General features: G+C 46.5%; 1 protein-coding gene across 1 annotated transcript in view; it reads left to right on the top strand.

Annotated features, from left to right (window-relative positions):
* Positions 1–14,199, top strand: part of Gucy2c (guanylate cyclase 2C) — a 95,303-nt gene that overhangs the window by 61,603 nt on the left and 19,501 nt on the right. The window contains exons 17-22 of the mRNA XM_052172929.1: positions 220–324; positions 5,001–5,087; positions 6,225–6,357; positions 7,753–7,890; positions 8,274–8,362; positions 12,075–12,166. Of these exons, the coding sequence (XP_052028889.1) occupies positions 220–324; positions 5,001–5,087; positions 6,225–6,357; positions 7,753–7,890; positions 8,274–8,362; positions 12,075–12,166 (644 nt within the window). The remainder of the gene's footprint in view (positions 1–219; positions 325–5,000; positions 5,088–6,224; positions 6,358–7,752; positions 7,891–8,273; positions 8,363–12,074; positions 12,167–14,199) is intronic.

Raw genomic sequence — 14,199 nt, 5'->3', positions numbered from 1 at the left:
GAGGTCTATGTGGCCTACGACACAGCCCTGGTTTTATTTGCAAGTAGTTAACATTTTATTCAATGTGGTTGAGTATGACGTGTGTGGGAAGGAGTGGGGGCTGGCGTTGCGTTCGGTTGTTGCAGGGACATCACACTGCTACCTAATGCTCCACACGGGCACCCCCACCCCTCCCACCCTGCCTCTTTACTTTATAAACAGCCTGGGCTCCTGTTCTAGTTGCTACAGTCTGACTACTACAACCTGACTAAGTTCTACGGCACTGTGAAGCTGGACGCCAGAATCTTCGGGGTGGTTGAATACTGCGAGAGGGGATCCCTCCGGGTAAGGCGCCACCGTCACTTCCTATGACCTAAGTGGTCACTACATGAAAAAGGAAAACTCGTGCTGGAGGTATGGGGTCCGTGGGCCACCTGCAACTCCAGTTCCAGGGGTTCTAGCACCCCCTCGGGTCTCTGTGGGCACCGCACACGCAGGCAAAAAGCTCAGACATAAAAGAAAACAAAGAGTTTTACTCAATGAAATGACATCAGAAACTCCTCAGGGAACCTGATCAGACTGCATTGGCCAGTCCTATGATGTCATTACAAGCAAGCCAAAGGTGTTCAGAGAGGCAGACTAGACAAAGGAGCAAAAGTAGAGGGTGAATGAGGGAGTGCTTTGAAACCCCATTCACATTACTCACTTGCTTTTGGGTTATAAGCATGAAATACGGGCTGGAGAGATGTCTCTTCCAAAGGTCCTGAGTTCAAATCCCAGCAACCACATGGTGGCTCACAACCATCCGTACTGAGATCTAAGGCCCTCTTCTAGAGTGTCTAAAGACAGTGACAGTAGGCTTACATATAATAAATAAGTAAATCTTTTTTTTTAAAAAAAAAAAAAAAGCATGAAAGACAGATGCTCGAACAACATCAGATGGCCTGGCCTGCCCCATTTGCCCCCCCCCCCCACCACGCCACCTGGATGGTGACTCAGAGGGCACCAGGTGGGCTCAGGCGTTCTGGTTAAGCAGCTGTGGAACTTCAAGGGAAGTAAGAAGGGGCTGAGTTATAGTCACAGAACTGCCCACCAAGCCTGGCCCCTGGAACCGTCGAGCGCTCTGAAGGGCACACACAGTCATTATACAAAGAATAGGGCCAAGTGTCCGAGAGAGGACTCAGGAAAGGCAAGAAGAGGCTGGAATCCAGGACAAGAGCTATAGAGAGGCCCGCAGGATTTTCTCCTGACTCTGCCCAGCGGCTGGGCACACGCTCTGGTGCTCTGGTGCTCTGATGTGCTGGGCATTCTGACACCTTGGGCAAGGGGGGCATGGGATTTGTCAGGATACTTTGAGAGCAGTGGGCCCTATATTGATGCTAAGCAGACTTGAGCCGACTCTAGCCCAAGCCGGTGCTCCCTCTGCTCCCAGACTTCCTTCAGAGCCAATTGCATTGAGGCGCTTGGCACCAACCCTGATGGTCTGAGTTCAGTCTCCGAGAGCCCAGGTGGTAGGCGTGGGGAACTGGGTTTGCTGAGAATGGAAGCTGTCTGGACTCCAGGAGAGCGCTGTAGCAATGACTCCCACCAAACACACACGAAATGAGCAAATCGGTGCTTTGTATAACCTACAGCCCCACAACCAAGCTTGGAGATCGAAGCTTCATCCACTGAGCCTTCCTGCCAGCAAACACGGGGAGAGGGGAGGGGCGGCTCACTGCAGCACTCACAAGACTGTAGAGGTCCTTGGAGAATTGTCAGCACAGACCGTAAGAGCTTAGTTCTTCTAAACTTCAGTGACTAATTCCTATTGTCGATATAAAGAGCGTATGGAAGTTAAACAAAAACCAACCCCCTCCAGACTCACTGAACACTGCACAAGGCTCTCCTTGAGACTGACTGAACGACTGGCTACAACCTATGGTTAGGAATGCACATGGAGAAATAGCAACAAATACCGCAGTACTCAACTAGCTGTATACCAAAATCAGACGCAAACAATAGAATGTGGTTAGTTCTGTGTAGCAACAATGTTGATGTGTTATAGCAAAGGTGGTAGAACAATATGATGTGTGTGTATGTGTGTGTGTGAATGTATGTATATGTGTGTGAGTGTATGTATGTGTGGGTGAATGTATGTTTGTATGTGTGAGTGTGTAAGTGTGTGTGAGTGTATGTGTGTGAGTGTGTATGTGTGTGTGAATGTGTGAGTGTGTGAGTATATGTATATGTGTGTGAATGTGTGTGAGTGTGTATGTGTGGGTGAATGTGTGCTTGTGTGTGTGTGTGTGAGTGTGTGTGAGTGTGTATGTGTGTGTGAATGTGTGTGAGTATGTGTGTGTGTGTGTGTGTGTGAATGTGTGAGTGTGTGTATGTGTGTATGTGAATGTAGGTGTGAGTGTATGTGTGTGAATGTGTATATGTGTATGATTGTTTTGAGTATGTGTGTGAGTGTGTGAGTGTAAGTGTGAGTGTGTGTATGTGTGTGAATGTGTGTGAGTATGTGTGAGTGTGTATGTGTGTGTGTGTGAATGTGTGAATGTGTGTGAATGTATGTGTGAGTGTGTGTGTGAATGTGTGTGAGTGTATGTGTATGAATGAGTGTGTGTATGTGTGTATATGTATGAGTGAGTATGAGTGAGTGTGAGTGTATGTGTGTATATGTGAGTGTGAGTGTATATGTGTGTGAGTGTGTGTTAATGTGTGTGTGAATATGTATGCATTTGTGTGAGTGTGTGTTAGTGTGTATGAGTGTGTATGTGTGTGTCTATGAGTGTTAGTGTGTATGAGTGTGTATGTGTGTGTCTCTGAGTGTGTGAGTGTTAATGTGTGTGTGTATTTGTGTGTGTGTTAGTGTGTTAGTGTGTATTAATGTATATGTGTGTGAGTGTGTGTGAGTGTGTGTATGTGTGTGAGTGTCTGTGCATATGTGTGAGCATACACACACACAAGTGTGGCGGTCAGACCACGATGCCAGGAATCTTCCTTGGCATCCCTGCCTTATATATTGAGGGATGGATGGTCTCTCGCTTGAGCCAGAGTCTGTAGATCTCCACAGGCCAGCTGGCTGCCGCTCCAGGCTGTCTCTGCCTCCCTGCACTAGGATGACAGGCGGCCACTGTGGCTGCCTGACATTTGTGTTCGTGTTAGGCATCTGAGCCCCCGTCCTCACACTCACAGGGAAGTGGTTTACTCCTGCTGTCGTCCCCTCGCCCCCCAGATGATCATGTTAATGGGCCTGAAAGTGATCGCTTTAATCAATACTGATAAAATGAACAAACATTCCTAATGATAACTCTCCCCAACCTTTAAAGGAGAGAAATAGTAAAACATCTCAGGAAATAGCACACAAGCCTGCAGATAGGATTTTATAGAACAAGACCGTGTGCTTTCTCTGAATGTGCGTTGGAGAATAAAAAAGGAAATACCAGAACGAGAGGCTAGATCAGGCGCTGCAGCCAGCTGTGGTTTTCTTTCTACCTTTTGATATTCGCAAATTTTGTTCACAGTTTATAAAAGATGTGTGTATACTTTTGTATTCAAAACAGAGTTGCGCTGGCAGGTGAGAACAGGCTAGGGCGGGCAAGACTCCAGTCAGTTTGTCCCCATCTAAAATAAGGACAATTGTTATCAGTTAATATTCTGCTCTGGGTTATACTGAAACAGCTGCTTACTGGTTTAAGGAAACCTTTATAAGAACCGCCCTAATGTTAGATTAGTTCAAGGCTAGCTCCTCCAGTTCCTAGGAAAGCCCGGGAGCTCTCTTAAGGGCAGAGTTCTTAGCAGACTTAAAGAAAACGCAGAGCAATTAGGCCAATTGAAGTAATTAATGCAGGTGGAGACAGGAGCCTGATGGTGGAATTCCCAGGAGCAACTCCCTGCTTAAAAACACTGGCCCAGCCCCCATGACAGTATAACCTGTAACCCCAGCTCTCAGGAGGCAGACCAGGAAGAACTACAACTTCAAGGCCTCACCGGGAGTTCTGCCTCTGTGCTGTGTGCCATCTACATAGGGAGGGACCTTCAGATCTTGTGACTACCAGGGGAGAGCCTGCCTCAGAACAAGATGTTTGAAAACATATAAAAACAAATACATCTATCCAGTCTTCGTGAGCTGGAGTAGGCAGGGCAGATACTTCTCAGTCGGGCTCCCCACAGCCAATCTCCAGCTGTCTTTCTATCCTACCTGATGATGAAATCCACCCCGTGCCTGTCTTGTTTGTTTGGAAGTTTTGAGACAGGTCTCACATAGCCCAGGCTGACCTCAAACTGACTATGTAGTCCAGGCTGCCCTTGAAGTTCTGGTCCTCCTGCATCCACCTCCTAAGTACAGTACATATTTGATAGTAGTTATGTCTGTTTATGTATTTACTGTATAATTTGCTTTATCATTATTTCAGGTTACTATACTATAGCCAGCAACATGATAGATCTCATCTTTTTCCTTTTTTTAATTCCTCTCTTTCTTTTTTTTTCTTTCTTCAGACAGGGTCTCACTACATAACCCAGGTTAACCCCAAACTCGTGGAAATTCTCTTGCTTAAGACTCCTGAGTCATTTTGATTATACTTGATTTGTCCTCCTTGTGGGACTGGGAGCAAGACCTTGAGAGGAGAGAGAGAGAGACAGAGAGGCAGAGAAAGAGACAGAGACATAGGCAGAGAGACAAAGTGTGTCTCTGTGTCTGTGTTGTCTGTGCCTGTGTGTGTCTGTATGAGACGGAGAAGACCATTCTGCACTAAAGCACATCCGTGGTTTATAGGCGTTGTGCCCTGTGGCCTGTACTTTGAAGGTCCCTGGATCTAGGTTTGTGTGAGGACGTCATACGATGTTTACACAGTAAAATCGCCTACCCCACTGCTCAGACATGTGCAGCTGTCAGACAACCCATAATGGTAGGCGATCTTAAAAGGAGGGTGGCAGCGTCCTGCCTGGATAACCCAGCTCGCAATCTCTCCTTGCTGGCTTCCCCTGCCGTATGTCATCCTCTCCTTATGTGTGTGTTTTTCTCCACTGCTCAGGAAGTGTTAAATGACACGATTTCCTATCCTGACGGCACATTCATGGATTGGGAGTTTAAGATCTCGGTCTTAAATGACATCGCTAAGGTAAGAGTCACATGGGCACAGAAACATTCATGAAAATGAAATAGTGTAACTGGGCACCATTCATGATGGTGTCCTCGGGACGACGGCAGCCGTGGTAGATATGTCGTATGCAGGACTTGACGAGATAATGTGTGTGCTCACACTCCTCATAGATTTGCTACAAATAAAATACCATACGAAATAACTTACAAATCTGCTAGATTTTAGGAAGTGATTCTATCCAGTCATTTCCTTCACAAATGTTTTTAGATCAAGGCAGCAGAGAGCTAGAGATGTTTATGTGTTCAAGACCCAAATAAGCAGGAAGTAAAAACATGTATACAAGCTGGGCTGACTGGATGGGTCGGTGGGCAAAGTGCTTGCTGCTCAAATGTGAAGAACTTAGTTCAAATCCCAAAACCCATGTAAAAAAAAAAAAAAAAAAAAAAAAAAACATCAGGTCTGGTGGCGCACGTGATTCCCGAGCTGGGGGTGCACGTGATTCCGGAGCTTGGAAGAAGAAACAGATTCTCCAGGTTCACTGACCGATCAGCCGGGCCTAACTGGCAAGCGCTGTTTCCAGTGAAAGGCTCTCTCTCACAACCCACGGTGGGGGCTTTCCAGATGGCCTTGTGGGTGAAATCATACAAGCCTGACGGAGTGAGTTAGTCCCCAGAAGCCTCAGTGGAGAGAGAGGGCCAGCTCCTGAACGTCGTTCTCTGACCTCATGTGTCCTGTGGCATGCACGTACGCACACACATACATCAGACACACAAGAACAATAATAAACACCAATTTAATTGAGAAAAAAATATCATGGAGGGTGGAATCCAAATAACAACACAACCAGAGGCTGACCTCTGACCTTCCCACATATCCACACGTGTAATCACACAGCACTGCCTTGTATGGTACATGGCTGCTCAGCCGAAGTTTGCACTCAACTTCCCTTTTCTTCTTGCAATAGAGCTCAGCCTCCCAAGCACCATGGTTCTCACGACACCCTTAAAGAGAGGTTAGCAGCACCAAATTTAAAATTGGGATAGTACAGAGAAATATATTCAAAATGTCCTTTTCTTTCAAGTGGTCATTCAGCCAAGGCATGTGACATCTCTTTTTTTGCCCCCGCTGCCTCAAAAAAAAAAATAAAAATCACAGGGGATGTCCTATCTGCACTCCAGTAAGATTGAAGTTCATGGGCGCCTGAAATCCACCAACTGTGTGGTAGACAGCCGCATGGTGGTGAAGATCACGGATTTCGGGTGCAACTCCATCCTGCCTCCCAAAAAAGGTCTGTGCCGCTTTTACTTGAATTTCTTTCTTTTTTCCTTTTTTTTTTTTTTTTGTTTTGTTTTGTTTTGTTGTTGTTATTGTTATTGTTATTTGTTTGGGTTTTGTTTGTTTTCTATCTCACTCACTTGGAAAGTTCAGGAAATGATGAGGATACAGGCTACACTGACCCTTTCTCCAGCACACTCTGTCAGCCAATGAATGCTTTTTTTTCTTTTAGTAAATGTATTTATTTTGTGTTTTGTCTATGGGTGTTTTGCTTGCATGTCTGTGTATGGTGTACACGCAGTGCCCACAGTGGCCAGAAGAGGGCACCAGCACCCCCCTCTGGACTTGGGGTTACAGATAGCTGTGACTAAAGTCAGGTGCTTTGTAAGAACAGAAATGTTATTAAATACTGAGCCGCCTCCCCAACCCCTCAATGCATGCTTTCTGAGTTAAACATCTGTCTTCCATGGACAGTGTTGAGTATTCAGCTCTGTCTTTTGAGCTAAATGAAAAATCAGAAGGAACTTACAGATTTGTAGAAGCTAGGCCAGGAAGAGCCCATAGAACCATCTAGTTGAACTTTGTAGTAGGTGGGAGTGAGATCGTAGGTGGGAGTGAGATCACAGGTGGAGTTTTGCACGAGAACATGGAGTGCAGAGCAGGAGACTGTTCCAAACAGACACTAGCATTTACCCATCTGTGGTGACGAGATATAGAGACATACATCTACACAAACATGCACGTGCACATACAGCCTGTGACATAGAGCCTCATTGTTCTTCAGGATTGTGGCAAGAGGCCCAGAAAAGGAACATGACGTCAGGCGTGTGGAGGGCAAGCACGCCAGTGTCTCCCCTTCAGTCTTTGTTATAAGTTACAGCTAGGCCACCTCAGAAACCTAGAGCTCAAGTTGTCTCAACATACGGCCTTGCTCCAAAAATGAAGCACTTATTTCCAATTCTGTTTAACAGTTCTTTGAGTTTTATTTTACACACACACACACACATACACACACACACACATCACAGACAGCAGACACTTTCTATTGGCTTGGTCTGAGAGCTTAGGGGAAAAGCCTTCTGTCCCTTCAGGGTCACCGGGATTTTTAGCCTTAGCTCAACCAGGAGTCAGGATACCTTTCACAGCAACCTCGGGTCCTCACGTTTGCACAGGGGCTTTCCTCACAAAGCCATCCTCTTACAGAAGAGGATGAGCGAGTTCTTATAGAAGACCTGCCGGGCGCCCAACTGGTTCATAAAGCAAAGGAACAGAGCTTTCTCATCAGGCGACACACACAGCCCATGCTCCTAAGCACGGTACAGCGGGATCTGCCGATCTCGGATGTCTGTCACCCGAACTTGCAGCACCGCCTCCCTCCGACTTTGCCCTGTTGATGTCTCACACACAGACCTGTGGACCGCCCCCGAGCACCTGCGCCACGCGACTGTCTCTCAGAAGGGAGACGTGTATAGCTTTGCTATCATCGCCCAGGAGATCATCCTTCGTAAGGAAACTTTCTACACGCAGAGCTGTCGGGATCAGAACGGTGAGTCAGACCTCCCCCTTCTTCAGGCTCCCCTCTTCGTACCCTGACTCCCAGATCCCCCAAGCTGACCTCCAGGATAGGCATGAGCTAGGGCCTAGTAAATTCTCAGAGAGTGAAGACCAGATGAATGGAACAAAGTGTTTTCCTTCAATGAGAAGCAACAAAAAACCTAAGTGCTGTGGTAGAATCTGAGACGTTCCAGGGTTCCTGTCTACCACTGAGGCCCTCCTGGCTGTCAGTGGGGGAAGGCTCCTCCCACCTCATTCATGTTGGAAGACAGGCTCTCCCACTCCTGGTCTTCAAGGGGTGAACCAACTCAGACTGTAGCCAACAGTCTTCACTGGGGGGTACTTCTCATAATGTGATTGCTCTCATCCAATCAGAGAAGATTTTCAGAGTGGAAAATTCATATGGGATGAAACCTTTCCGCCCAGATCTCTTCCTGGAAACTGCAGATGAAAAGGAGCTGGAGGTGAGTCCACAGCCAACTGTGTGCTGTGAAGCTCACCACACACTTGGTGCTGGAACACAAAACTGTTCTCACAGAGAGCTCTGGGAGCTGGCTCTGCGGGGCCTCCAGGGTCTTTGGAGGTGGCCCCTTTCTCCTTCGAGAACTTCTGGTGGCTTTTCTTGGTTTGTAGCCACCCATTCTGAGCACTGCCTTGCGTCACATCCTCTTGGCCTCTCTGCCCCGCCTGCTCCTAGCTTTTTTTCTGATTAGAACATGCGTGACTCCGCGTGGACCCACCCAGGTAACCCCGTACATTTGACCTCCCTCAAGAGTTTTCAGTGGATCACATCTGAAAACGCCAAATACAATAATCGCCCCCTGTATTTGATAGGGGTGTGTGTGTGTGTGTGTGTTCAGTTACTAGAGACCACTGGACTCCAAAATTACTAAATGGAAACCTTCAGAATAGGCAACTTATAAATTTCAAGTTGTTCAGTATGATAAAGCTTTGTGCCATTTTTCTCTGTTTTATTCTCCCCTCCCATTAGTCTCCCAGTGAGCACCTAGGCTAAAAGATTTACAACTGAATGAGCTCAAGTAACCCCATGACCTAATAATGGCTCTCAAGTGCATGTGCGGTGATGGGGGAAAACTTAGTGCATTCCTGTGATTGTTTTACTTCATCACTAGTTATTATTATAGCTTACAGGCTCCATCTGATGATAAGCATGTGCTGGCCTCTGTACTCTCCCGACTTGACGTGCTCTGCTGGGAGCTTTGGAATCATCTCTCCCAGGCAAGGAGGGACTGCTCTTTGGTGACAGTCATAGGACACAGGGATGAGGCTACAGGGATCTGTGACCAGGTGTTCTCACCAGCTCAGGTCAGAGCTGCTGGTGGAAGCACACATCGCAGCCTACATTTTTGAGAGCAAGGTATATGTGATGTATGTGTTAGGCTTACTTGGAAGGCAGAGGGAGGATTATCAATATCATGGTCCAGCCTCGGGTACATGAGACTTTGTCTCATTTACAAAACAGCAAACGCTCACCTGCACAGATAAGGAGATGAAGGTAATATTCCAACACAACTGATTTAATAGCTAAGACTAAAAGTGTGTTTTGTTTTAAAAATTCTATTTCAAAATGTACTAAGCTAAGTGTGGTGGCACATGCCTGTAATCCCTGCATTTGACAGGTAGAGACAAGACAGGAGTTCAAAGCCATCCTCAGCGACATAGTGAGTTAGAAGCCAACCTGGGCTACTTGAGACCTTGACTCAAAAAAAAAAAAAAGAAAGAAAGAAACAAGGAAAAGGAAAGGAAAGAAGGAAGAAAGAAAAAGAAAGGAAGGAAGGAAGGAGGGAAGAAACAAAGAGAAAGAAACAAAAGGAAGGAAGGAAAGAAGGAAGGAAGGAGGGAAAGAAGGAAGGAAGGAAGGAAGGAAGGAAGAAAGAAAGAAAGAAAGAAAGAAAGAAAGAAAGAAAGAAAGAAAGAAAGAAAGAGAGAAAGAAAAAGGGGGCTGGAGAGATGGTTCAGCAGTTAAGCACACCCACTGTTCTTCCAGAGGTCCTGAGTTTGATTCCCAGCAACCACACATGGTGGCTCACAACCATCTGTAATGGGATCTGGGATCTGATGCCCTCTTCTGGTATCTGAAGAGAGCAATGGTGTACTCATATACATTAAATAAATAAATAGAAAGAGAGAGAAAGAGAGAGAAACAGTATGCTTCATTTTAGAAACCAAGAGGAAGCATTTAAATAGTCCTTCAAGAAGTCAGGCATGGTGGCTCATGCCTATAACCCCAGCTCTGAGGAGGCTGGGGCAGAAGGACTTTGAGTTTGAAGACAGCGCGGGTTACATAGTGAGCCCCATTATAAATTAAAGAAAGTGGAGGAGAAAGAAACGGGTAAAAGGAAGGGATGGGGTGGGATTGAGCGAGGGGGGAGAGCACAGGAGTGGGGTGGGAGGACATGGTAAGGACCCAGCTGCTGAGGTAACCGCTCCCAGCCCCACCACTGTTTCTCATCACTTCCCTTTCTCCTGTGCCTCTGGTTTCCTCCCCTCCCCTGCCTCCCCCACCATCAGATCGGGTCAATCATCCCCAGTAAGAAGAGAAAGATTCCAGGATCCTTCCACCTCCCCAGTCCTTCCCGCCAGAGCCCCTTACCATCAGATGGCCTGGCATTTGCATATAATCTACCTACAACCTCCAGGATGCTTTAAAGCCCCTCTGTGTTACTTATGGATTTATACAATAAGTCCTATGGAGACTTACTGTCATGCTGTATAATATTGTATGTGTTCAGTACAGACTTAGTTTTCCCCTGAACCTTTTCAACCTGTAGTTAATGGGATCTACATCACAGAAAAACAGACAGGGCTGATGGTTTATACAGATGATTAGAGCCTTTTCACCAAAGCAATACCCACAATTCATCGCTGTTGCTGAATGATTCTGCAACTGGAAACTAGGCAAAGATTTCATGCCCCAGTAACTGGTCCCAGTAGAAAACAAGCTCAAAACCAGTCCCTCAACAGTGCCCCCTTTGCTCTGCTGAGTGTGGCCCATGCTGAGGCAGGGGTACTACCCAGAGGCTAGATAAACAGAGGCAGCTGTGACCTTAGTTCCCTCCCAGGAACCACTCGAATAAAATCCAAGGAGAAGAATTCTGTACCGAATCATTTATCACCTTGTTTCCAACCACAGTGAAGAGCAAACTTTATTTAAATAAATGGTAGCAACTTCCCTTTGCGGTCAAGTCACAAATATAGTGGCTGTCCTTCTACCTCCTCTTCCTCTCCCCTCCCTTCTCTCTGAGCCACTTCTCCATTACAGCCGTGCACCCCTGTCTTGTGGGAGACTCAAAACATAAGTACAATTGCCTTTTGCCCATGTAAAATTCAGAACACACATATATGTTCACAAATCACTTACTGCCTTGGGGCGGGGCCTGCAGACAAGAAGTTTCCTTGTGTGGTCCTCAGGGGAGTGACTCCCAGCTGCAGTTGAGATTAACAAACCAACAGGCCTTCTTCTTACACAGACCCACTTGTTTCGTTTCCATTGAGGCACATTAGTTTTTGTTTATTAGTGTATGCATATGTGTGTGTGTGTGTGCACGCGTGTGTGTACATGTATGACACTAACCTGTTAAGGCATCTTGCCAGCCTGAACCTCATTATTTTTTTACCCTCCCTGACACACAAACACCACATGTTCTTGTAGAGCCTTTAATCTCTTCCATAAACCCAGCCTCATTCAAATTGTTACCACATTTTAAGGAACTACACTCCAAAGACTGGGTGTGGTCATGTCGGTGGTGGTGGTGGTGGTGGAGTCTGCAACATGAAAGGGAGAGAGCTGGAGACTGGTTCTCATGGTCGTTGTGGCAGACCCTTGTGAGATAGTCCCCACCTTGATCATGCCCATCAAGGAAGACAGAATGAGGATCTATCCTGGAATGTAGCACCCCCCACCCCACCCCCACCCCTGAGCTAAGCCCCGCCCACTTCATCTTTCCAAGTCTATCTAATAGGCCCCGCCCACTTCATCTTTGCAGGTCTAATACTCCCTACCCACTTCATCTCTGAAAGTCTAATAGGCCCCACCCACTTCATCTTTCCAGGTCTATCTAATAGGCCCCGCCCACTTCATCTTTGCAGGTCTAATACTCCCCACCCACTTCATCTCTGAAAGTCTAATAGGCCCCACCCACTTCATCTTTGCAGGTCTATCTACTTGTCAAAAGCTGTTGGGAGGAGGATCCAGAAAAGAGGCCAGATTTCAAGAAAATCGAGAGCACACTAGCCAAGATATTTGGGTATTGCTGACATTTTTACTTTTCCTCCTAATTTTGGATTCTTTAACGGTGGTCGGATGGTTGATATTTAGTGCTACCGAGGAATGAAAACATCTGTGCCAATAAAATTCTCTGGCTATAACCGACACCTGTCACATAAAATGCAAATGATTCAGAGATTAAAAAAAAAAAAAACGACCACTTCTCGGGGACATGCTCTCTTATAAAGTTAAACACTCAAGGACAAAATACATGATAATATATCATACTTTTTAACATTAAAAATAGTTTCCAGAGGCAAGAAAGATGGTTCATCAGTAACACGCACTGCTCTAGCAGAGGACCCAGGTTTGGTTCCTATAGCCCACATCGGGAGAATCACGCCTGCCTGTGACTCCAGCTCTGAGGGATAGGATGCTTCTGGCTTCCCTGCGCAGCTGCGTTCAGGAGCAGTGTGCCTCCAGGACACACACAAGTTAATAAGTCTGAAAAAGAGATATAATTTCCAAGAGAACCTAAAAGTCGGGGTGCATGAGGAGGTAGGGAAGATTTGGGAGGAATTAATGGAGGGGGTAAGCATGGTCAAATACATTATAGGAAACAAATTTTAATTCAATGTTCAATTTCCAGACCCTTCTGGAAGTCTAACCTGGGTCCTGGGATTCTATAATGCCCTGGGTAACTGTGTTTTAAATTTTAATTATTATATATATGTGTGTGTGTGTGTGTGTGTGTGTGTGTCTGTGTGTGTGTGTTTCTTGCATGCATGTCTGTGTGCTGTGTGCATTCAGTGCTCACAGAGGCCAGAAAAGGCATCTGACCCCGGGCCTGAAGTTACAGACAGTTGTGAGCTGCCACGAGGGTGCTGGGAATCAAACCCAGGTCCTCTAGAAGAGCAGCCAGTGCTCTTAACCACTGTGCCATCTCTCCAGACCCAGAAGGGTAGTTCTTAGCATTAGAAAGTTCTTAATATTTATAAGATCTAGCTTTTATTTTTAATTATGTGTGTATGTGTGGGTTTGTGCACATGTGTGCAGGCACCCGTATCCCCTAGACCTGAACTTAGATCACAGGAGGCTGTAAGTCACCAGATGTGGGTCCTAGGAGGCAACCCCGGGTCCTCTGGGTAAGCAGAGCAGGCTCTGGGGAACCGTCTCTCCAGCCCCAGTCAGCGAGCTTTTAAAGATCTCGAAAACCACAAGCTGTGGCCCTGGGCACTTTAGATTTGTTGTCTGAAACACAACAGCATTTATGTTCAAAATGGGTGTTGCATCCCATTATCCAAAGATAGCAAATCCTAGATGCTGCATGCTTGTAGACAACACATTACAGATGGGGACAGGGACAGTGGCTGGAGAGCTGCTGGGAGACCAAGTACCAAGAAAGGCACGATGCTGGCTTGCCAAGGACAGAAGGCAAATCACCTCCCATCACAAGTTACCAACGTCTTCATTCATGAACCTGGAGTGAGCTGGATGGTTTCTAGCCTTCCCTCCATCTCTGACTTTCTGGAGGTGTCATTAGGTCCTAAAGTTCAGATACCTGCTGAGGCGAGAAGCCAAGGCAGAGATGGGAGCTGAAGCGGATGAGCCCGTGGTCTGACTGACAGAACCGCATACTGTTTAAATAGAGCAGGAAATAACAACAGATTCAGTTCTCGCCTTTTCACTCTTCCCTGGCTGTCAGACGGGCCAAGGTCAGACGGGACTGTGCAGGCCCAATGACAGGGACTCTCAGGGAAAGCATGGGCCCCTGGTCTCTGCCCTTGTCTCTGGTGGGTCTCAAACGTGGCTGCACAGTTGAGATTGCCTGAGGAGCTTTAAGAAACACTGGCACCTTAATTCTGCCCTAGAGCATTAACGTAACTGGTCTGAGGTGTAATTTTAGCGCTGGGAGTTTTAATAGTTCCCTAGGTGGTGAAGATTCACAGTTAACATGGGGAAACTTTTAATTGAATCCATTCATTTGGAAAAAAATAATCTCTCATCTCCCCTGAGCTTGCTCCGAATCCCATTCTGCCTAGCTAACCTTTACGGGTGGGGCCAAGAAAGAAT

The sequence above is a fragment of the Apodemus sylvaticus genome, chromosome 2 (assembly GCF_947179515.1).
Source record: "Apodemus sylvaticus chromosome 2, mApoSyl1.1, whole genome shotgun sequence".
Classification (NCBI taxonomy): Eukaryota; Metazoa; Chordata; class Mammalia; order Rodentia; family Muridae; genus Apodemus; species Apodemus sylvaticus.
This window is presented reverse-complemented; position numbering and strand designations above follow the sequence as displayed.